Here is a 23,502-nt window from a genome sequence, read left to right as displayed (position 1 = left end):
AAGGGAAAGCATTTCTTTCACTAAGCAGCCCCATTTTCCTCTTTACATAGCTCAAAATCTCACTTTGTTTCTTCACATTGTAGAAGGGCATCAGTATACCCTTCCGTGTTCATGTTCTTAGAAATAGCTGCTTTCCTTATGGAAATAATTGGAATTAACTATTTTGCAAAGCCTTATTTTAGAGACAGACATTGATATGTTATGTATTTAAGCACAGTCTTGCATTGATGTGAAAGACAAATTCCATTGGCACAGAATAAAAAATGCATGAAATTGGAAAATAAGAAATCCATTGTAGAAAGAAAAAAACCAAAACAACTGTATAGCATAGCTATGTCTTTTTTTTTCTTTTTTTTTTTCTTTCCATCTGTAATGTAGATACTTAATGGAATGTTCTTTTTCTGTGTACAGATCCTCTGCAGACAAAGAAAGTACGAAAGGTGCCCCCTGGTTTGCCTTCTTCTGTAAGTACTACATTTTTTACTTACAGTAAACCAAAAGCTCAAATTGTGCTCCTGACATACATACAGATTACTAAACCTTAGCATTAGGGAGGCTATCTGCTGGACATGAACTAGGCTGGGTAATTGGGAGTGGTTCTGGAGGACTAAATCCACAATTGATGTGGAATTTTTAGATTTCATAGCAGTCATTTGTAGCTTGCTCATATGCTCCTACCCACTTGTCCCTGTCATTTGAATTCCTCTCTTGGGAAGAGAGCTGGGCCAGGAGCTGTCAAAGAAGATCTCCTGTACAGGTCTTTTGATGTTTAATTAGTCATTATGTTGCTGAACAGGAGGACAGACAGAGATTAATAGCTGAGAATCTTAGAAATTTACATTTGTAATAATCCCAGTGGAGCTGAAGACATTAAGATTCGGAGGACATGTACAGCTCAGCTTGCCTCAGTAGGACTGAGGTTATTAATATGCATAAATCACCGAGTCAGATGTTCATTGTGAAGCCCTGGTGGATTTTAAAGCCTTCATTAAGCCTTTCCTAACTTCAGCCTAGCATCAGGAAAGCTTTCAAGCAACTAGTTTGTTGATCCCTCTTTGCTTGAAAATTTATCCTTCGAGAATAAAGGGCTTTGATGAAAAAGGTTGGAAGGGTTTTGGTGGAAAAAAATCATTAATGGCTGTGATAATCTAATGCTATAGGGGTGTTTTGTGGTATTAACTATGCTTTATTCTTAAAAGGAAGAAAATTGTTTATAAATGAATCTGCATTTTAAAATCCACGTGAAGTGAAAAATCCCCAGTGAAGTGAAGGACAGAATTATTTCTTCCCTTGCTCAGAACAAACAGGCGGGGAGGGGGAAGCTCGGCTGCCTTGCGGGGTACATCTCTTTGTTGTGTAAATGGATGTTGGGCTTTTATTTGGCAGCGCTTAACACATGGGCGCAGGTGCACTCGGATGAGTCATAACTCAAAGCCGGAGCGGCTGAATAGAACACACTGCACAGGCAGCAGTAATATTGTGCAGCAAAATGGGTCTGATCTTTCTATTTTGTATTAACTCTCAAGTAGTAGGGATGGTGCCTTCCAGCCTTCGCATCTCCCCGCTTCTCTCCTCCCTCTCTTCCCCGGCTCCCTCCCCCCTGCTTGCGGGGAGACCTAGAGAAACCGGGATCTGAAATCCTATTTTCTCCGCACTTCCAGATGGAGCTGCGATAGTGCAGCTAGCCTGGGGCAGCTGTGCTCTGAACCTGCAGCCTACCTGGAAGCCAGGATTGCAGCTGCAGGCACTCTTAAAAGCTTTTGCTTGCATAAGCACTTGGACCCCACTAGAGGCTGAATAGCTGCTTGATAAACAAAATGAACACAATGCCTCAAATCATTATTCCCGAGGCCAGGAATATTCTTCTTCTTCTTCTTCCTTCCCCCACTTCCCCCAGGCCCTTTTCTCCCCTCCTCCCCCCCCGTTTTTTTTCCCCTCTTCAGCAGCAGCTAAAAATAGTTTGGCAATTTACATTTTAACAGTTGCGTGTTATGTAGGGTGGCTTTACAGTCTAGCAGATGATTTCTGCTAGATTAACAAAAATATATTTAAAATGTCAGAGAAGCTGAAGCACATAGTGCAATTTTGATGTAATTTATTACTGTAATTCTAGGCGAGTAATAAAGCTTACGTTACATATTTAATATTTAGTAGTGTCAGCCAGGTAAAGAGATCACTTTAGTGAATGAAAAATTTCTCTCATTTTTCTTCCCAGGCTTTAAGAAGCAGTATTTTCCAAATTATTTTCATTTAATTTTTTTTTTTTTTTAATGGGAATAGATGATAAAATGCTGATAAATTTTATTCGTGTTTACAATATACCAATCTGCACAATAAAGTGCAGTTACTGTGAATAATCAGTGATTGCAGTGCTGCAGTTTTTAAGTACTGTTTCTCTGTATTTCAGTGCTTTCAGTGCAGAATAAAGCCTTAAAGTAAAATTACACTGAATAAAAAAAGTTATATGAGATACTATATGTTTGGAAAATGACACGAAACTCAATTTCACTGAGCATCATAGGAAATCTGAATTTAGTAGATAATTTTGTGTTACTCTTATTTTAAATATATCTTTGTAACAAGTCAGGATGTATTGTGGGAATGATAAAAAATGATTTACTTAATGGGCAGTGCAGAGAAGTTTAATTACATTATGGAAAGTCACAAGAAAGATGACTCTAAATGTTACTATGCAAATCTGTATTTTATTAATTTTGCTGTTTCTAAAAGATTAGTTTCTGCAATGTTTTTGTGTTAGTATAGGGCTACCATATCAGCGGATACTCAACAGTAATTTAATTTCCTGGATAACTGTAATTGAACAATAATCTTTTAAGAAATAATGATGTGGGTTTTTTTTTTTTAAATCTTCCTCATTTTTTTTTCTTTTTATTTTGAATTTGCTTGCTATGTTTTTGCAATTACTTGCTTTGAGGCTTGTCTATCATTTATGTGTCTTATCAGGGCCTAAAAATAGTTCCAGAGAAAAGTGCTAATCAATTCTTCAGTTATTTTCTAAAATGCAGGTCAGTCTGAGCTTGTCCTTTTACTGCAAAAATCATATGCAGAAGGCAACTGCATTTTGAAGTTTCCCTGTGGTTAGTTGCTAAGTGGTGAGTCATTGCCCAAAACATTTTAAATGTTGACATGCAAACATTTATGTGAAACTACTACTCAACTTCAAGCCTTGTTGGGGAGAAGAGAGTAGAAAGAAAGAAGAGAGTAGAAACTTTAAAACCAGTGGTTTATTTTTTATGATGTGCTGTCTGTATTATAGCAGAAGGGGAAGATACTGTGCAGCGAGCTACATTATCTTAAGAGATCCAAAATTCTTGTATTTCTGAGAATTTTTCTGACTGGAGGAGTTACTTGAAGTCAAGCAACCAAACAACATGGTGGGACTTGAAACAAGTAAGGGAGCTGGGAAGAGCAGAGTGCCAGGGGAAGGGAAAAGTGAGGCTCACTTGGAAATGCAGAGGGAGATTGCCATCTCGTTATGGATGGGCTAGGAGCAGAAACACACTATTTACATGTGTAGTCAGAAAATCTTTCAGACTAATATTTATGATCAGTACCACAATCAGTAGCTATCATGAGGTCATTATTCTAAGAAAAATAGCTTGAATATCTGCCATCATTCTTGTGCCATTTAATTAGTTTTGCATCAGAGAAATAGCGTGAATTGCATCTTGTCTGTTGATTTTTTTTTGTTGTTGTTGTTGCAGAATATCAGCTGTGACAAAAAGGGAGAAATACCTGATTGTTTTCTGTATAGAGCCATTTCTAATAACTATTTTGAATGTTTTAGATTTGCCACAGTACCTGAGACTATCATTTTAATCTTAAACTTTAGATTACCCCTAATTTAATAAGATGTTGTCAAATGAATATTTTCTAACGGTAGAGATGTCAAAATTCAAACTCAGGTTTTCAATACATTTAAGACAATTTATAGCTTGACTATAGGTGGTTTTCATACATCACCCCAATATCACAAGTCATGTAGTCCATGGGTGCTAATATATGGCAAAAATTCTGAGGCAAAGCTAGAGAAAAACCTGGTTTGCATGCATAGAGCTACCTCTCAAATATTTAGAGCACTTCTCCTTTTGGTATCATGCTAGGCTTTTAAGACCCAGCTTGAGAAATACATTTCAAGAGATGTCTCAAAAAGGTACCAATGATACCAGAAGAAAAATAATAGATCTTTCTGTGCTTGCTCTTTCCTCCAACTTTTCCAAAGGGTTAAAGGAGATAATTTTAAAATTCTGGAGTGGAAAGGATCCAGCCCCGTGAAGCCTAATTTTTGAGATTGTATTAATAATATAACATTCACCACACTGAGTGGACTTTCTTTAGAGAATTATCCTCAGTATTAACAAATTCAATGTGTATTGAAGTAGCCTGGTGTAAAGATGAACCTGTTTTTTTTTTGAAGGTATCATCTTCATCCTTTTATGAAGCCTGTGGCTCTGGTTAAAAACTTTGGAGCATCCTGGATAGGTCCTTTGTGTGATGTTTAAATGACTGTTGTTTTGTTTAACTGACTTTCCAGTGGGACTTTTTTAGTAAAATTTCTTCCCACTGGTCAGAAGTGGTGTGAAATTGCAAAAAGCAACATTTAGTTTGTTCAGAGCTATTGTAAATTGCCATGCACACTCAAATGATACATTAAAATTCCATTCTCCTCTTCAGTATCTGACAATCAAAGCCAACAGTGACTTACCTGATCCTTGCTTTTCATGCTGTGCTGTGTTTTAGAAGGGAATTTTACGTGATGAAACTGAGCAAATATAAACCCTTATGTATAATACAACAGTCAACTTTTATTTTCTTCCTGGGCCTCAGTCCTCCATCTTCATCTTTATGCTTGTTCTTTGGTCATCAAATTAAAAGGCTAAAGATTTTAGGGACTTGCTCTATATTCCTTTTTAAGCACCATTTTCATCTGTGTGCTTGAAGAAAAAGCCAGAATAAAAACCAGCCTGAATTGTGTTACAAACCAAGTTAAGGTTTTTCTTTGAAATGTTATATTTATTAAGAAGAAGACCTGCTTTTCTGGTCAGATTATTGCAGTTTTTTTCAACATGGCCTTTATTTGAAATCTATCTGAAACAGCAGTAACCTCACACTTCAGCATCCCCCCTGCTCTTTGCCATAGGAGAAGATTTAGCTGTCACTAAAGAACTGAGCAGTCCATGGACACGTCCTGCTGGGAGAGTTCAGGTCCAGTTCTCACTGGGTTAGGGTGAAGGTACCTGCTTAACCCTCACTTAATAGCATTTTCTTTAATTGCAGTCTAACTGTTCAGTCATATAACTCTGAACTACTGTGAGGTGGCTTAATTGAAGGATCTTCTCTGTGGAAATGCTGCATGTAGATACATGAAGGATATATAATAACATTGTCCAATTATTTGGGTTTAAATTTACTGGATTTCCTTGACTTTTCAAAGTTTTCCCAACATATCAAAATGAGCATATTAGATGCTCTTAAATTGGAGTGTAGCTCTCTGTATAAAAGAACCTCAAATCTGTAGATAGTTCTGAAGCTGTTATCTGGAAAAATAACTGAAAAATGACTGAATTGCAGCTTGTGTAATTTAGGGAGAAGTTCCATGGAATTGCTACGACTTCTGCTTTACCTCAAAGATTAGTGTGTATTGTTATAAATTAGTATGGTGTTCTATAATAAAGATAAGGATAAAAGCTTTTTTGAAGAATATTTCTTAATGTCTTTTGCTTGATAATACTTGTGGGAAGGCCTTGAAGTCAGTGAGCAATGTTGGTCATTAGTTGCTAGGCTTTATTTGCTGATGAACTGAGATGTTTCACTTGCTCAGCCCAAATCTTGGGCTGGTTGCTTTGCCTGGGACTGTGCCATCAAAAATGGGCTACACAAAAATGCCTGCTTTTTAAAAATAATGGTGCTGAAATGAATGCACTGCATAATCTTTAAGTGAAACGTTGTGTGAAGATGTGCAAGATCTTTAAATCTTAAGATTTAAAGATGATTTGAAGATGATCAAGTATGAAGATGCCTAAAGAATAGTTGCTTTATTGATTGTGACCATAGCTTTGAAAAACTACATACTAATTTTAGTCTGTTTCCTACTGATAAAATTGAACTTTCTGAAATATTAAGACTTTTTTCGGTAGTGTGTGAAGGACATTGAGGGGGGAATTTTCCACTTTAATATACAAGCTTCCTCTCCATTTGTATTATTCACCCTGAAGTGAAGAAACTGAATTAAATTAGTTCTTGCATTAGTGCCACAGGACTTCTTGGGATGTCAGGACTTAAAAGAAAAGCAAGTTCTGCAGCCTGAGATTTAGTTATGGGATTGAAAACCACTTGCACTGATAGTTAGGATGAGTTGTTAGTGGTTTTTTCTTTCTGTAGGGAAATAGTAGACAGGTTCCTAAGTGTGAGTGACAGGAGGACTGTTTGGCTTTTGCTAACTCACTCGACTTGCATTGCAAAAGACTTTTCCAAGCAGTGAGTTGGAGTACAGAAAAAAGGAAGCAACGCAAGGAAATGCATGCTGAGGCACCACTGATTTGTGCATTTTGACATATATTGTTCTAAAGCTTCTCTGACGCTCGGCTCTAATAATAAATTTAAAAGTGTGTGTGTCCTGTTGGTATTTTAGGCTGAGCTCAGGTTTTGACTATGGAGCCACCTACAGGGAGATGAAACAAGTGCAGATGGAGCTGCAAGGTTTTGGAGAGGGGAGAAAGTGAAAAATGTGCTGTATTTCAGTAATGAAATAAAAGTTAAATGCTACTAAGTCTGGACCAGCAGAGGGACCCCTTAATCACCTTTTTTTAATTTTTCCAATAAATCCTCTTGGCTATATTGAGTTGATGTGAAAAGATTTGTAGTTTTTGTTAGTCTATGGCAAGTTTCAGTAACATAAACTTGCTAATTCATTTCAGATTTTACCATTATTTTAAAGTCTACACACAGTTTTAGATTGGGTGGGGTTTAAGACATTTGGGGATGTTGATCATCTGGCTTCTGATGGGATAATTTATTGCCTCAGGATAATAAACATATTTGCTTTTTTATGCAGATAGGGGTAGTCAAAACCTTCATATAGAGGCCTTTAAACATTAAATGCCTAATATTTTAAGTAAAATAGCAAAACTTTCTGAATTTTAACAATATGCTATCAAAGCTGTATTTTAAATATTCTGAAAAAAGTTTTAATACCTCTTCAAATTGTTTCGTGTTTGATTCTGAAGAATGTGAAATACAGCACTTTTTTCCTCATCCTTTCCATTCTAGTGAATTATTTCTGTAGGACTTAAACATCTGAAATTCAATATTATTTGGAAAACTACTGAAAGTTAAACTTTCTAGCTGTAGTTCCCAGCTTTTTTTTTTTTTTTAATGTAAAAAAAAGTTATTTTTTTAAATCCATATAGTCATAACTGCAGGTTTTTTCAAACAAACAAACAAAAAAAACACCCCAAAACCCAACCACTAACAAAAAACCCCAACAACCACCCCTTATCCCACAAAAACCTTGTAATATTCCTAGGTAAAAGTAGTGGTTAGCAATCAGTATGAATTTCATTAGTATTTTTTGTCTGTTCTCTATTCCTTCAAACAGTTCCTTCTTTTCTGGTTGGAGTAATATCAATGTTAAATGTGAAGTTAAAGACAAACCTTTTGGACTGGAAAACTACCAAACTATTTTAGCTCCTTCATAGATGAGTTAAACCAGTTTGCTAAAAACACCTCTCTTTGAATACAGTGGGAGTTTTGCCTATGAAATTCAGTGCACTGGGTTATTTTAAATTGTTTTCCATGCAGTTGGAATGCTCTGTCTCTGCTGAACAGCATACTTGGTGGGTGGTTAACAACAGGCAGCTATAATTTCAGGATTTTAAAGTAAATTAATATTTATTGAAATAATTAAGTAGAGGATGGTAGAATAAGAAATGAGCTTTCCCTTTAAAGCAGGCAGGTTTGTTTCTTGTGCTGAAATTCTGTCTGTTCTAACAGCTCCATTAGGTGTGATGTTCAGTGCCTCCTTTAGCAGTGATCCTAAATCAGGCCTTGCCTTAAATGCTTGGCATTAAATTAAGTTATATGAAGTTCTAAGATGCCCAGGATCTTTTTTTTCTGAATTATTGCAAGAGAATCACATCGAAGTTACTACATGTATTTTAATTAGCAACAGTTTGTTAATTATTGAAATAATTTTCTATGCATTTGTTGTTTATCCTCTGCTCCCCATTCCTTGCCATTATTTCAATGGGGCATCAGTTGCATCTGTATCTCCTGTTCAGGTTCCAGTTTTCTTAGAAGTGAACTTAATCACTTGTGAAACTTCTGTTCATCTGTTGAATGTGGTTAAAATAGATAAGTTTCAGCCTTGAACAGGGTGGGGAGGAGAAACTTTTAGGGAGGTTGCCTTTGCCTTGTTCCCAAAGATAGTGGGTTAACTTAGCCCCTAAGAAATGAAATGAAAATTATTAAGAACAATAAAATTGGTATGCCTATCATAAGCAGGTTTGGGCTTTTACCAAGTCACCATTTTCTCAGCAGAACTGAAGCCAAACCTCCACATGGAAATTTGTGATACTTAGGTTTATGCACCACAGTTGTTTTTATTGAGAAAAGGAAATTTAGTTTCTAGTTGCACGTATTTCATTGTAGAAATTTTTTACTACTTGTTGTGTTGGGATAGACCCACTAAAAATAATAGAACTGTGGTAAAAAGCAATAACCTTTTAAAAGTAGTATTTTGATATTTCAGTCTTGAGGAACACATTTTCAGAAGAGAATGGCTCCTGTCCATTGAGACACTTACATGATTATCTTTCCTAGTGTATAATTTTAGTTTATCTGGGATGATAAATCATTCTTCTTTTTTATAAATTCAAATGCTATGTTATGTACACTCATTTTGTATTTGCTTCGTGGACCTGACAAGTTGGACAAAAATTTCACATAAAAGCTTGTTCTCAGGCAAAAAATGTTGTTAATTCACAAAATCTCTTAGTGCAAACTCTCCTGCAGGTAGCTTGGTTTATTATTAGGTCAGTGTTTCACTCCGCATCAGCTTTCATAATCTTTTTACATACTTTAGAAACAGACAGTTTATTGTTTTTGACACACAGCACAGGGTCATGAGTGGAAACAATTCAGGCTACAAAGTGCATGTCAGTTCAGTGCTCCTCTGCTGACGACATGTCTGTCTGAAATCAAGTTTAAAAAATTGGCCCCGTCTCCAGCTGACTTGTTTTGTCAGGCTGAGTCATAAGATTAACCCTTGACTTGTCACCAAGGAAAAATGTAGTAAACAACTGTACCCAGTACAGTATCACTGATCCATCTATGATTCATTTCACTGTAACATGATTCTCTTAAGAAAACAAATTTCAGAGCAGCTGTTGCATGTCTTAAAAGGGGATTAGAAAAACTGCAACCACAAAATAAAAAGTTCCTTTGGACTTCAGGAGCTTTTGGAATAGTTGTCTGGTTCCTGCAAATACAGTTACTGGTAACAACATCTCAACTTCTTGTGCAGTCTTTCCAGTTCTTCTATTTTAGGTTTATTTTTCATCTGTTCTGGTGAAAGTAAACTTCTGTGGGTTACAGTTTGATATGCTTGATGGAATTAGGGTTTGGTCCTGCAATATGAATCAACTTAGCAAATGCCCTGTAAGAAACAATGCTTTCATACAGTAAATGTAAAGCAGTTACAGTGATAAATTTCCAGTATTATGAAGATTTTATTCCCATGAAGGTACCTGAGCACAGGACAACTATTCTCCTTTTGGTAAAATGAAATTGTTAGGCTTTTGATTGGTGAGGAAGTAACTCAGGATCAAATTAATGTATTGACTCAGTATGGAGGTACCAGTCAGTGAACTTGTTTGTCTATAAACAGCGTTTGCAGGGGCATTACTCAGTTTTATTTATCATATTGGTAAGGTTGTTTTACCCATGTGATGGCAAACATCAATTATTTCCTTGTAATGATAAATGTTAATTGTGTTAGTAACTACTACTGTTTAATATTACCTGTATGTTTTTCATTACAATAGCTCTGTACAAGTATAGGGCAGTTGTAAGGCAGAGAAGCTTCCCTTGTTGTGTAGAAAAGTTAAGTCTTTCCTGCTGTGTGTTTCAGAGTCTTCCAGTTTATTGTAATATGAGGAGATAATGCTTATTATTTGAGAGGGGGTTTGATTGTGCTCATCATCTCAAATACAACTATTTTGAAAATAGAGCATGGAGAGAGAGTAGCAATTGCAGCTATGTTGATGATAGTCTTTACTTCAAAGAACTGACTCCAGTTACCTTGCAAGAATTTTTCCTAACTTAAAAGTTATTTCAGGGAAAGAAAAGGGTTCTCTTACTTTTTTGACTTTTGTCCACCTGAAAACACCTTTTCCAAGAGTCCAGGTTTTTCTCTAAGCTGTACATTAAAATTAGTGATTTTAAACTAATGCACTGTGAGAAGTAGCACATGCAGAGATCTGAGGATCTTTTAGCATATCTTATCTGTAGATTCCTGAACATCATTGAGAAGCTTTAAGGAATGATGTTGTTAGCTGTAAATCAAAGCTTCTTACAGACACTCTGGGGGCTGAGATGGGTCTTTGTGGTCCCTGGGAGAAGAAGGAAGCCACAAGTCACTCTGCAGGCCTGGCAGTTTAACAGTTTGAAGTACAACGATGTTCTTTTTTGCAGCTGCTGCTGCTACCCCTTTTGTATCAGAGAAGAGTTCAGTTCAGATAACATTAGCTTTACTGCAGAGTTAAATAGTTCTGGATGTGCAGTTTGACTTGCAGTAAAAATGCAAGTGTTCTGCCGGTGTTAATTTCAGGATTTATTTGCCAGCACGCTCTGAGCTCAGTAGTTTCCTAAATTATTGAAAGAATTCACTGAAAAAACATTTTCTGCTGGAGATGTGAATATTTTTTGTCAGTTTGGGTATATTCTGTATAGTTAGAGAGACTACAGTAGTTATCTTCTGAGATAACAGATATTATACAGAAGACCCACTTAAGATTTTTATCTCACTATCATGTTATTACAGTAAGTTTGTGACCCTTGAGGATCTTTTTAGTTGGTAAGATTTTGCTGACACACAAGGTGCTTGGGAGAATGAACCAAAGTTCTGCAACTTTCTTTTTCCTTGTACATTTCTGAATTGAATTTTGGCCATTTTTTCCCCTATCCTGATTATTGTCCTGCTTTTGTCAGGAGGGAGGTAGGGAGAGTTCACAGCATTGGCAGTTGACACAGTTAAGAGGTGGAGAAATGTGAATTTTGCTTTAACCTGTTTTTTCCTAGATTGCAATCTTATCTGACTTCCTAGGAGCTAGACTTAACAGCCAACTGCATTCATATGTAGAAAAAAAAAATTAAAAGTATAACTTACTATGAGTTAGTGTTAGTTAATATCAGTGTTCTTTGAAGAAAACAAAGAGACGAGGCATGGATAATTTGCAAATATTGAGGGAGTTTTGTGCTGGAAGTTATAGTCTGTTTGCTGTGTAAATCACACGTTTGTGACATGCCAAAGTTGCCTCCCCCCCATCTCTTTTCTTACCTTTCTTACATGGGCAAAGAACTGTGGGTTTTGGGGTTATTTTTTCCCTTGTCCATACTAAAAGGTATTCTACAATATAGAGGGAGCTTGGGCTCATGTTTCCAAATGACCGTCATACTTTGTATACTGTATCTTAGAGATGGGTTGTGGATGATTTCACAACTTGGGAACATTTCTCTAGTTTTGTTTGTTGCTTTCTAAGCCATGCATCCCTTCTGCGCGTTGCCTTTGTGTCGGGCCCGGCCATGGCGCGGGGTTCCCGCGGGGCGGGTTGGGATCCCCGGAGCAATGGTTCCCCTCAGGCTCCCGGCCCGGGGGCTCCCGCCGGCCCATGGGACTCTCCCAGCAGCTCCCCGGAGCTTTGGGAGGCGTTTGCCTAAGTTGGGAGTAACTTCAGGCAGGGGCAGATGGCCGTGCTGCTGAGGCCGCGCCAGGCAGGGTCGGGTCTGCCACAAGTGTTGTGACTGAACTCGCACACAAAGCGCGAGGTGAACTCGCTCAGGACGCATCCATTCGCTGCTCCGCTGCCACTCGCGGTGTCCCGGGATGCGCAGGCTGCCCCGGTGCGTGTGTATATGTGCGTGTGTATATATATGTGTGTGTGTGCGTGTGTGTGTGTAATGTGTGTGTGCGCCGGCCCCTCCCCGCGCTGTTGGGCCCGGCCTGGGCCGCGGGCAGAGGTGGAGGAGGTTCGGGCGCGGCGCGGGCCCTACCCCCGCGCCCGGCGCAGATGGTTCAGTCCTGCTTTGCATAAGTCGCCTCTGAGGCGCTCCATGTGCGCGGAGCGGCGCGCGGCCGGGCGGGCGGATGTGGTGGAGGGAGGCGGCGCACCTCAGCCCGGCCCGCCGCCAGCCCCGCCATGTACTGCGCGTACCCCGTCCCCGGGGTGGGCAGCAACTCGCTCATGTACTACTACAACGGGAAGACGGTAAGGGAGGGCGGCCGGCCGGCCCGCAGCCGCCTTTGTTCGGGAACTGCCGCGAAGCCGGGCTGGGCTTCGGGCAAATATAAGTTGGAAGCGCGGCGGTCGCGGTTCCCCGTACAGCTCCTCAGGGGGCTCTCCTGAGGGCAGCCCCTTCCCGGGCCGCCCGGACCGGGGCAGGCGGGGGGTGAGGGGACTTTGGAACAAACTGCGGTGGTTCGGTGAGCTGCTTTGTGTGACGGGGCGGGAGGAGAGTCTCCCCGGTGTCGTACAGAAACGCCAGGCCCGGCCCGGCCCGGTGGGAGAGCGGGGTGCAGCCCCGCGGGCAGGGGGTGCTCCCTGAGGGGCCGAGGCCGCCCCGGCCCCGCTCCTGCCGGCTGCGCGGCGCAGGGCGCAGTGAAGTTGGTTCTGCTCCGTGCCCGCCGCTTGTCCTTGCGCTGTGTCTGGGGTTTCGTTCCTTATTCCCTCTGCTCTCCCGAAGGACCGCGGAGCCGCCTTGCAGTGCGCTCGGAAGCTGCCGCTCCGGCGGGCGGGAGAGCGCGGAGCCGTCCGAGCCTCCCGGCCCAGCCTGCCCGTCCGTAACGGTGGCTTGCCCAGAGCCGGCCCTTGCACTTTTTCGACTTTTGAAAGAAATCAAAATATTGTTATAATCATGGAAGGGAAAAAAAAAAGCACTCTGAAAAAAAAATTAAATCTCCTCCCTGTATTTTAACTTTCTGGAAGTTGAACGGGATATTTCTGTTTCTTGCTTGATATTTATAATTTTAAAGTATGTTCCTATGGCAACAGTTCTGATTTTTTTATGTGAAAATTAGCATACAATGGTAATTTTACCACAGTATGTATTTTCTTGTCTGTTTATTTATATGTGGTTTTGGCTTCTGTTATAAAAATAACATTAAGTAGGAAAAAGAGAGATGCTAATGTAGTTGAGGGGTTTTTTCTGCTCTCGGGGTGATGTGAGCTTTGCCTTCATGAGTAAACTTTTTGCTAGATTTTTTTGTTAAGTGATTGAAGATTTATATTCATTAAATATATGTGCACATGCACTGTGTATGAGCTTCTTGAATAACAGAAAATACACTGGAGGGGAAGTCAGGGGAATGAGTAAAATAGCTTGGTCTCTTTCATTTCCTTTGGTATAAATGCCAGCTGTCTTTCAAATATGAAATTATTTTTCTTTCATGTCTGTTCCTCTGCTAAAACAATCTGTTTGAAGTTTTATGTGAAGATATATATAAGACTTAAGTAAAATTAACTATACAATACCCCTGAAGCAAAGGGAATATAACTTGCATGGAGTTTTGATTTTATTCTTTCTAGAGCGCAGATCACTCTATTACAACATTTCTCTTTGTTCTTGTAGCAGGAAAAAAGGCTTTGATCTTATTAAGTATTTCCAGGCATATAGTAGATGGAAGTGCTGGTACTGTAGGAGACCATGGCTTGAAAATTGATAGCATGTGCCTGTTATGGGTCAGAGGTGACCTTTATGAGCCCGAAGAGTTAGTAAATAGATGACAAATCATATGATGATCCTGTATCATGTTGCCCAGGTTTTTGGTTCTTCTTTTTTTTTTTTTTTTTTTTTTTTTTTAAACATCTCGCTAGCTTTTAACATTTTCTCCCCTAGGAATTCTGCAAGTTGGACTAAATTACTGATTTAAATGTACAGAAGGGAGAATATGTGAAGTTGGAGGGCTTGGGGTTTGTGTTATTTTTCAGAGCACACCTCTTGGTGTGTGTGCTGTATCTTTGGAGAACCTTTTCATAATGAGAGAACAGAAAATAGCCTTGTTTTGATGTCTTGCCTCTTGGGTTTGTATTGTTCAATCAGTTAATAGTTGATAGTGTGTACCTCATTATCTTAGATTCTTATTTAGATTATTGTATTAGATTTTGGATATTAACATTCCTTGATACCTCTATATTTTAAAAAGAAACAACAACAAAACAAAACCAAAAAACCTTATCTATTTATACACAAAGCAAGTGGGAAATGACAGGGAGGAAATGTACCTTTTTAGATGTACTACTTTTAAACTTGTTAAATTTGTAAGTTAGGGGAAAGCTTAATATTAAGCTAAAAAAAAACCCTAGGTATTTGATTACCCAAATAGATGGTCATGTGTGCACTGGCACTTAAGTCACAAGTTTAAAAAATTAAGTTGGGGTGTTTTATTATTAGAAGATACTCAGTTTTTGTAATTTCTGTTTCTTCTAGGGGGACAGGTGAAAGGAAAAATTACTCCTTTGCTAAGGAGTAAAATTTTGCTGTTAAATAGAATAAGTGTTATATATACTTTGAGAATCCTTACCAAATTAAAAAGAAAAAAACCCTTAACCTGTGTCATAAAGAGAATAAAGCACTTGCACTGGCATTAGAAGATATAGCCTTTTTTCTTCATTTTTGCCCTTCACCTGTTGATATATGTATAAAAATATAAAATAAAAACAATCCTACTTAAAAAAGAAAAACGGGTAAATACATAGGTTTATACATAACAACACAAATTTATATTATGCTTTTAAAACATTTTTTTTTTTTTTTAAGTAATAAATAATTAAGCAAATCCCTTCAATCGCTGAGACCTTTTCATTTAAATTTTATGTGATGGCACCAAAATGATCTTTAATTAATAGAAGTTTTATATCTTCTCTGTGCACTAAGAATAAAATATCAACTGGAAAATTTCCACTTTTTGTCCATTTGCCTGCAAGTTTAGAAATAAATGGCTTATTTTCTAAATATACCGTAGTAATATTTTAAAATAAATTGCAATCAACTATTTTGTCAGTTATTACTGTAATTAAGGATTTTAAGGAACAATATTGATTATTTATCACCCATGATTACTGTTTCACATGAGAACGTATTTGTACCCATATTATACATTATTATTTTATTCTGTGCACTGCACAGCTAATTTGATATACCAGCTGTATGTGAGTATTTTTTATTATTGAACAAATATTTTTTTTCTCAGCATAGGCTGAGATTTTGAGACCTTTTCCAAAATGCAATTACTGCATCTTTCACAGTACATTTCTACTGTGCCTGTTTAAAAAGGGAAAAAAAGTCAGCATATTTTTTTTTTCCTTGCACGTATGTAAGGCTTTATGATGTCCTTCTGAACTTGCTTATATTTGCATTTTTTGAGAAAATGTTGGGGTTTTTTCCTTGTGAATTTTGTGAGTGCAAAAGGGTTTTTATAAACGTGCCTCTGTTTATATGTATGCACGAGCACATATGTAGAGATGAGTAAATACACACAGGTGTGACTATATACATGCATATATCTGGGTATTTTTTTTTTTTAGAGAATGCCTGTCTTGTGGCCATCTCTTGAAGTTCTAGCAGAGAGAAACATTTTAATTGTCTTGCATGTTTAGATGATATCACAGCACGCTTTTCTGTAGCTGTTATGCAATAAATAATGTATTAAGTATTTTAACAACAACGTAAAATGTTTTCAGTTCGTAAATTTTGGAGCAACCAGGTGCTAAAAAGAAGAATTCAATTTGGCTTTTATTAGTGTTGGGCCAGCTAGTATACAGGGACAAAACTACAATTAAGGCTGTTCTGTACCATATGCTGCCCACAGCAACTTAGACAAGGTCAAAGCTAACATTTGTAAGTCAGGACAAATATAAGATCATCTGGAAAATCTCTAGGGGCACACAGCTCTGGACACTGAATAAAGAGAGGCAGTAAACACTGGTCAGCTGGAATATTTTTATTTTTTTTTCTGTTTCTCGCCCTTCTCCTCCTCCCATCCCGCTGAAAAATGATGAGTTACGATGCATCAGCCCAAGAGAGTTTTCCCTGCTCCACTCCACTGCATAGAACTGCCAGTCTGCTGAGCAGTGGTCCCCTGCCAGAATGGTGTCTTTCTGCAACAAGCTTTATTGATGCTTTAAAGTGAAGGTTATGTCCATTTCCTTGGGCAGATGAAAGCAGCTAGGGATGGGATCAGGTGCTGTGTTGGATGGATCTATATTTCTCAAAATGTGAGCACCATAGAATAACACACCCCTGTTTGCTCAGTGCATTTGCTTTTATAATCATGTGCCTGTTGAAGTCTGTTTGTAGAAATGCCATCGTCTGTGTCAGAGCTGCAGAAAGAAGAGTACAAGTGAGTTCAGAGAAGAGATAAAACAATTGGAAAAAATAACGTTGTATCTGCTGCTGCATGTTGCTGCGGTCAGTAACGGTGATGGGGATCCCTACCACATCTAGAGTAGCCATCTGAAATACAGGGAACTAATTAGGAAAACAAGCTTAACAGTTTCAGCTTTTCCAGATCTTTTCCTTGAAATCTGAATTTAATCAGGAGTTTTTGAAGACTTACTTGTAGCATCCTTTAGTAGCAGCATAGCGTGGGGAATAGTTTTTAATTAGAAAATTAGAGAATCTTCAAGCACTGCATTCTTAGATTTATTTCTGGTGTTGGTCTTGCTGTCTTACCTTCTTTTTCCTTCCCTCTCTGCTTCACAGTGCAATTTAAAAATCAGATACAAGCAAACAATCAAAAAAGGTTTCTATGTGCTGAATTCTGGATTTTTTTTTAAGTTTGCCCATCGGTTTTTAACATGGCTTTAAAATTGTCATTTACTGGGGAAGAAGCTAGGAAGTATTTATGCTGTGTATCATTGGAGTGGAATTGTGCATTTCAAAAATACCCAAATAGGCATGTATAGCATGCCTAACCTGCATAAACATTTATTTAAGATGGAATTTGGTTTAGCTGGCTCAAGGAGTTTGAATTTTACACCAGCGTTAAAAATTATGGTTGGATTTGCAGACAAGACTGATGCTCTGTTGTCTTAAGGGAGTGTTTTATTTTCATTCTGGGCAGTAAGAAAAAGTTTAAAATGTATGAACCTTTACAAGTGCTATTGGAAACAAAAGGTATGATTGAGTATAGGGTGTAGTGGTCTTGTATACAAGGGCTCTTAATTTTGTCATCTTGCTTAAATATCATCTAAATGATAATTCAGGGTGGGTTTCTTATTTTGGTAGCTTCTCTCTTGCTGGAAAGAATAGTGAGGAAAACTATAGTTACTATTCTACATCCCTGAAGTTTTAGCACGTGATTTTGTCAGAAACACAATAAACATGAAAACAAGTTTTCTTTTCCCACAGCTGCCGTTCAGCAGAATTAGCTTTTCCCACAAAACCTGCAGATAATACACTGTAAAATTTTGCCACATGTACAAATCATTCATCAGCATGCACTTGCTTAGTGCATGACTGGTGCAGATGGAATGTAGATAGGTTACTTAGCAGAGTTTACAAGCTACAGAATAGGTTATCCATCTACTGTTTTCAGAAAATACTGTCGCCAGCAGCTTGATAAATATTTTCTGAGCTTCCAAGGATTGTTAATAACTAGGGTTAAATTAGTAACATCATTCATAATTTCATGAACAGGATGCTTGATGGAAGCCTCAGTCTTGGGATAGCATGAACTCGTCGGAAGTAGGGTTTGGTTGCTTCCTTGCTTTTTTTCAAGTCTGCTTTTAGCATTAATATTAAACATTGATAAATATTTAAGAATTTGAAACAGATTACAGGAAAATTGCCTGGGAGGAAGTATGCCAACAGGAGGACTCTTAAATGTTGTATTTATTAGATGCATTTATGGAACGACACTTGGAAGTTTTACTTGGCATAAAATTTTGGGAACCCAGATCTTCAAATTAATGTTCATGTTGTGTTTAGTAAACAGAAGCACATTGATAATCCTTTGATGTGTTTTAGATATATAAGGTCTATGTAACTTTCATTATAGTGTTCATTATGTGTCTTAATCATCAGGGCAGACTTCAGAACTGGGTGATGTGTTTGTTTTGCTTAAATCTAATGTAGTACAGATAGTGTCTTCTGAGCTCTGTTCTGAAGTCAGCTCCCACTGCAGCCCATCAAAAAACATCTCAGTTGTCATCCTGCTTTTCCCACTGGAGAAACAGAAACCATTTCAGGGTGTGGAAAAGACCGACAGGATCTCTGACTCCATGTCCTGTGCAGCACACTTGTCCTGCTTTTCCTCTGTGGAGACTGTCTGCCCCTCAGCAGCACTGCAGCATTAGGATTGATGCATGTTCTAGCACAGCTCCAAAGAAGTCGAGTCCTCCACTTGATAAGTCATGTAAAAAAACTGGTTTTGGAGTGGGTTTATCAGAAGGGAATTTCCCATTCATAATCAGAGTACGTTTGGCCTGTCAGCATGGAGACACATCTGATGCCTTCGGGCACAGTGTCTTTAAGGGGAATTAAAGGATGGGCTCCTCTTCTACCTGCTGGAGACCCTCTTCAAGGCAACTTTGCAGACAAGCTGACCTCTTACGTGTTCCTTGTCTTGGTGGGAACGCCAGCCAGGAAAAACTGGTTTGATGGCTCCTGGATGTCACTGTTATCAGTTTAATAGCTAAAAGAGGCCATCTTGAGCAGCCACATCATATTTATAACTGCCTTACTCATCTGTTGCAGAAGAGAAAACCCTTTTTAACTGGGACACAACCATGCAAGCCTGCTGCAGGCCTGCAGCCTCAGAGTCTGTGCCTTGCTGGATAGCAGTCCTAGGGCATGAAGGGCTTTCAGAATAAACAAGCTGGTTGCCCTGATACATCACTTCCTGGCTTAAAAATAAAATTTCATTTTCTTTTAATCAACTTTTTTTTTTTTTCTTTTAATTTAAAAGCTTTGTATTTTGCATCTCATGGACTTCAGGTTAATCTTAGTAAATTTTCTCCTTTGCTTTTAAATTTTGTTTGTAGTAACACAACATAAAAATTATGATTAGGTCATTAACCAGAAAAAAACCTGGCACTCATCTGCAGGTGATCAGATGACATCAGAGGCCTGGTTTTAATTTGTGGGTAGTTCTGATTGTAACTAAAAGAGACTTGCTCCTTTTGTGGAAATGGCTGGCTATTTCCCCACATCTGGAGTTAATGAAGTCTTTGAGACCACATCAGTTGTGTTTTGCCGCAAGAACCCTTTGATCTGAAAAATCTAGACTGGCACAAGTGCAGCTTCATAACATTGCAGCTTTGTTTTTGCAGGCTATAGTTAAGATACCAAAACAAGCAGAAACTATATAAAGTTATGTGTCTGTGCTAGGACTTTCATGTAGCTGTTTGGAAGGGCCTCTTTTACATTAATACAATTCGTAACATTTTTATTATGTTAATGGCTTGTACATATGTATCTGTAAGTGGTACATTAGTAGAATTTTCTCAGTTTAGTTTCCTTTTTGAGGCAGTGTTTAAGCATTTTTTTATAAATCATCCGATTATGTAAAATGCTAAAATTTCAGCCTGAATCTTGTATTTACAAATCTCACTGATAACATTGCAATTTAAAAGAAGTATAATTCGTCATTGTAGGTGATTTTGCATCAATCAGTGAATATCTTCATGGCAGTGCTAAATGTCATAAAGCTTTGTTTCCACTGCTGTCCAGTGACAGTGATAGATTATCCATCAGCTATAGCATATGCTGCGTTATTCTGCACAACAGATAACTTGTAAATTAAGCCCAGTTTTGCCTAATATGTTTGCAGTCTTATGAGTGTGAATATTTACAAATTGACAGAGTGACGTTTCTGTTAAAATATGTCTGAGGCATGGAATATACATGCATTCCTCATATATAGTAAATACATATGTACTGCTAATGTTGCTTACAACGTATTGTCATTCTGTCACTCAGGTTTGGTGAGCATCTCTATTTTGCATTTATTCCATAAATGAAAATTTGCAAGTAAAATATTGAACAAAAGCTCCCTGTAAGGCCTTCTTTCCTAGAAAAAATGATTTGATTTTCGTTTTTTTTTTAAATGTTAAATAACTAAAAGCTGTAAGTTTTCCTCTTGACTCCGTTCTATCTAATGTCTTTTTACCTGCTGCTGTTTTCACTACATGGCTTGTATCGACAGCATTGCCCTGACTTAATTCCTTGTGCCCTTGTCCTGATTCCATCATACTGTAGTTTGATAGATTTTATTGAAATTCTGTTGATGTAAAACGAGTCTAAGAGAGTGTAAATCAGCCCCTCTGATGTAAAAGAGTGCTGTCTGTAGGCACATGCCCGGCCATTTGGTCTGACAACAGCGGGCTAGAAAAGCACTTGGGGGAGTGGGGAAGAGGGGTATTGGTATGCAAATGGCAGCAGGACTTGCCCACTTCACTTTCTAAATATCCGTATCAGAACAGTCACCCTCCGACAGAACAATGGTTCTCTTTTAGGGAACTTCGGCTTTTTTGTTGGCCGGCTTGGTTTTCCTGGCCCCTCTCCTGCTTGGTAAACAACGTAGCAGAAAGACAAGGGAGAGCGATGTGAATGTTGTAGAAACATGCGTTTGCCTGTGTTTGCACAGAAAGGGATGAAAATATTAGCTTCTGGATTTTAGGTCGTAGCACGCTTTGTAAGGTGCATTGTGCAAGCTTTGCAGTTTAAAATTATTCTTAATATATGCATTTATGAAGCTGCGTGTATTTATAAGGCGAAAGATTGAAACAAAAACACTCAGTTTAATTTGTAGCAAAAAGTGCTTTGGTTTCAAGGTTACATTTCCTTATTCTTTGCTGCTGTATTTGTTGATTTGCGAGCTTTTTACTGACATGCACTTGTTATATTGCAGTATTTGGGATATCAACCAAAATACTCATGAAAAATTAGCATTGCTTAGAACAGCTAATGTTATGGGTACGAGTCTGTGAATACTGGCTTTGTTGATTTGACTTCTTCCTGAATATGCTTTTTATGTCCTCCTAGAGTCACTGCAGTGAAAGACTTCTCATCATGTTTTACAGTTTTTAACTTATAAGAAAATTTATTGTTTGGAACCTGAGAATGTTGCTCCAATGTGGTGTTAGACTAAAAAAAAGTATGATGCTGGTTTTCTTTAATGCTAGGCCAGTGTGAAAGTAATTTGCTCCATGTTGCAGTTTTAAGATTATTCCTTAGGACTTACATATATTTTTGAAGACTGTACAAAGGCATGAAAGTCTCTGAATGGATAATACAACAATCACATTAAGATCTTTCCTTTTGTCACTGGATGTTCTTTTTCTTTCTGATTGTTAGGATGCCAGCTGATTAAATATGCAAAAAGGCATACGGTTGTTTTAAAATAAAGTTTGTTTGGGGCTCAGTTGTTTTATCTTGTTTTTTTTTTTTTTATCTTGAGCAACAAGTCTGTGCGAGTCATGCACTTAGAAAGCAAAATCAGCATTCAAGCTTTTATCAGGCCACCTGGCTGAGTTGGCACACCAGAAAGTGTGTTGTTAGGATCATTCTACTGTAGTTCCTCTGTACTGTGGCAACTTGCTAAAAAGCAAATAAAACAAGGGCAACAAATGCTGCAGCATGCAACACTGTTCTTTTTTTATTTTTGCTTTCTATCTATATAGCGTTACGGGGTTTTTAATGCACAGTGTTTATACACTACTAACATACTTTTATTGCTCTCCAATATTTAGGTGTATGCACCATCTCCAAGTTCTGATGATTTCAACAGAGAATCTCCAAGTTACCCGTCTCCTAAGCCACCAAGCAGTATGTTTGCTAGCACTTTCTTTATGCAAGGTGGGTAAAATGACTGCCAATTTACAGGTATATGTTACTTGTCCTTTAGGTAGAAATCTGCAATCAGCCACTGTAGCAACAAATGAATGAGGAAGGGTGACATATTGTGCTAGAGCCTATCATTAAGTTTTATATACTTTTAAAACAGTTAGATCAAGGGAGCTGTCTGTTGATTTAGAAGTTTTTCTCATGACATTAATTGCTGACTGAAATTTAAGGGGATTATACACCAGGCCAGATGGACAGAATCCCCCATCCTTTGATTTGTAGGAGCTTCAGAGCAGCACGCTGGAGTGATAGAGAAAAATGAGGTGAAGGTTTCTTGACTGTTCTGGAATTTGACTGTACAATATCAGCTAACAGTCTTAAGTTCTCAAATGCTTATATATCCAGCATGTTTAAAAAAAAAAAAAAAAAAAAAGTTTTACATTGAACAAAGCAAGAGCAGAATTCATTTCCTCAGCCTCACGTCATACAATTACCTTGTACTGTAGCCTGATGAGGTTTTGGAGCATATTGAAAGTATAGTCTCTCAGCACTGAAATTTACAGAATACTTCAGTTTGTGTTACAAAAGGGAAAAGGCATTGACACGTGGGTTTAAGGCTTATGTAATGTAGTCATTTCAGTTAAATCTGCTGTTATGAAATGTTTTTATATTTTTAGGGTACTAAGGTATTTTAGGCTATAAATTGCTTATTTTAGGTTAATAGATGTTTTTGCACTGTATATTTATAACGTTAGTCAAACTTCTCTCTACTCCCTTTTTTATTATTTCTTTCAGTCTGGAATTTTTATCAACCCTCTTGGTATAAATCTGGCCTTAGTGAAGGTCTGTGTAATTAGCATAAGTGCTTGGTATTTTCTCAGCTGTGGTTGGATTGTATTTCAGCTATAAAGCCTCTGTTGGTTTTTTGGGTTTTTTATAAATATAGCAACAGTGTGGTGGCATGAAAATAGAAGATGCAGTATAAACCAGTCACCATTTCCCTGCTAATGTTAGTCTGAGTAGCTGAATTCTGAATTCTTTTAAAATAATTCTGTAAAGCAAAGTAGAACTCAGTGCTTCTCTTCGTTAAATGTATTTTTCTTGTTTTCTTTTTAAATGAAAAAAATAAAAATAAAACAAGATGGGACCCACAATTCTTCTGACCTCTGGAGTTCATCCAATGGCATGAGCCAGCCTGGCTATGGTGGGATGCTGGGGGGCTCCTCTTCCCACATGTCCCAGTCTGGCAGTTATGGCAGCCTGCACACACACGACCGTTTGGTAAGATGCACAGCACAGATCAATGTCTTTGTACTTGTAAATGGAGATCCAACATAAAATAATTCATTTCTTGTTTGCTGCTCATGAATGTCAGTTAAAAACCCAGTTCTCAGAAATCACAGACTTGCTGCGTTAGAT

At 38.0% G+C, this 23,502-nt stretch overlaps 1 protein-coding gene across 13 annotated transcripts in view; it reads left to right on the top strand.

Annotated features, from left to right (window-relative positions):
* The window catches only part of TCF12 (transcription factor 12), a 171,345-nt gene that overhangs the window by 118,922 nt on the left and 28,921 nt on the right, over window positions 1–23,502 (top strand). For 10 of the 13 annotated variants that reach the window (XM_071755073.1, XM_071755083.1, XM_071755071.1 and 7 more), the window contains exons 9-11: window positions 412–464; window positions 21,990–22,095; window positions 23,225–23,364. In XM_071755073.1, the coding sequence (XP_071611174.1) occupies window positions 412–464; window positions 21,990–22,095; window positions 23,225–23,364 (299 nt within the window). Of the gene's footprint in view, window positions 1–411; window positions 465–12,310; window positions 12,507–21,989; window positions 22,096–23,224; window positions 23,365–23,502 lie in introns of those variants that run through there. The other 3 variants (XM_071755080.1, XM_071755082.1, XM_071755081.1) reach the window with 3 other exon arrangements.

This window comes from Heliangelus exortis, chromosome 11 (assembly GCF_036169615.1).
Source record: "Heliangelus exortis chromosome 11, bHelExo1.hap1, whole genome shotgun sequence".
Classification (NCBI taxonomy): domain Eukaryota; kingdom Metazoa; phylum Chordata; class Aves; order Apodiformes; family Trochilidae; genus Heliangelus; species Heliangelus exortis.
Note: the sequence above shows the minus strand (reverse complement) of the source record. Positions and strands in the feature narration are given on the sequence as shown.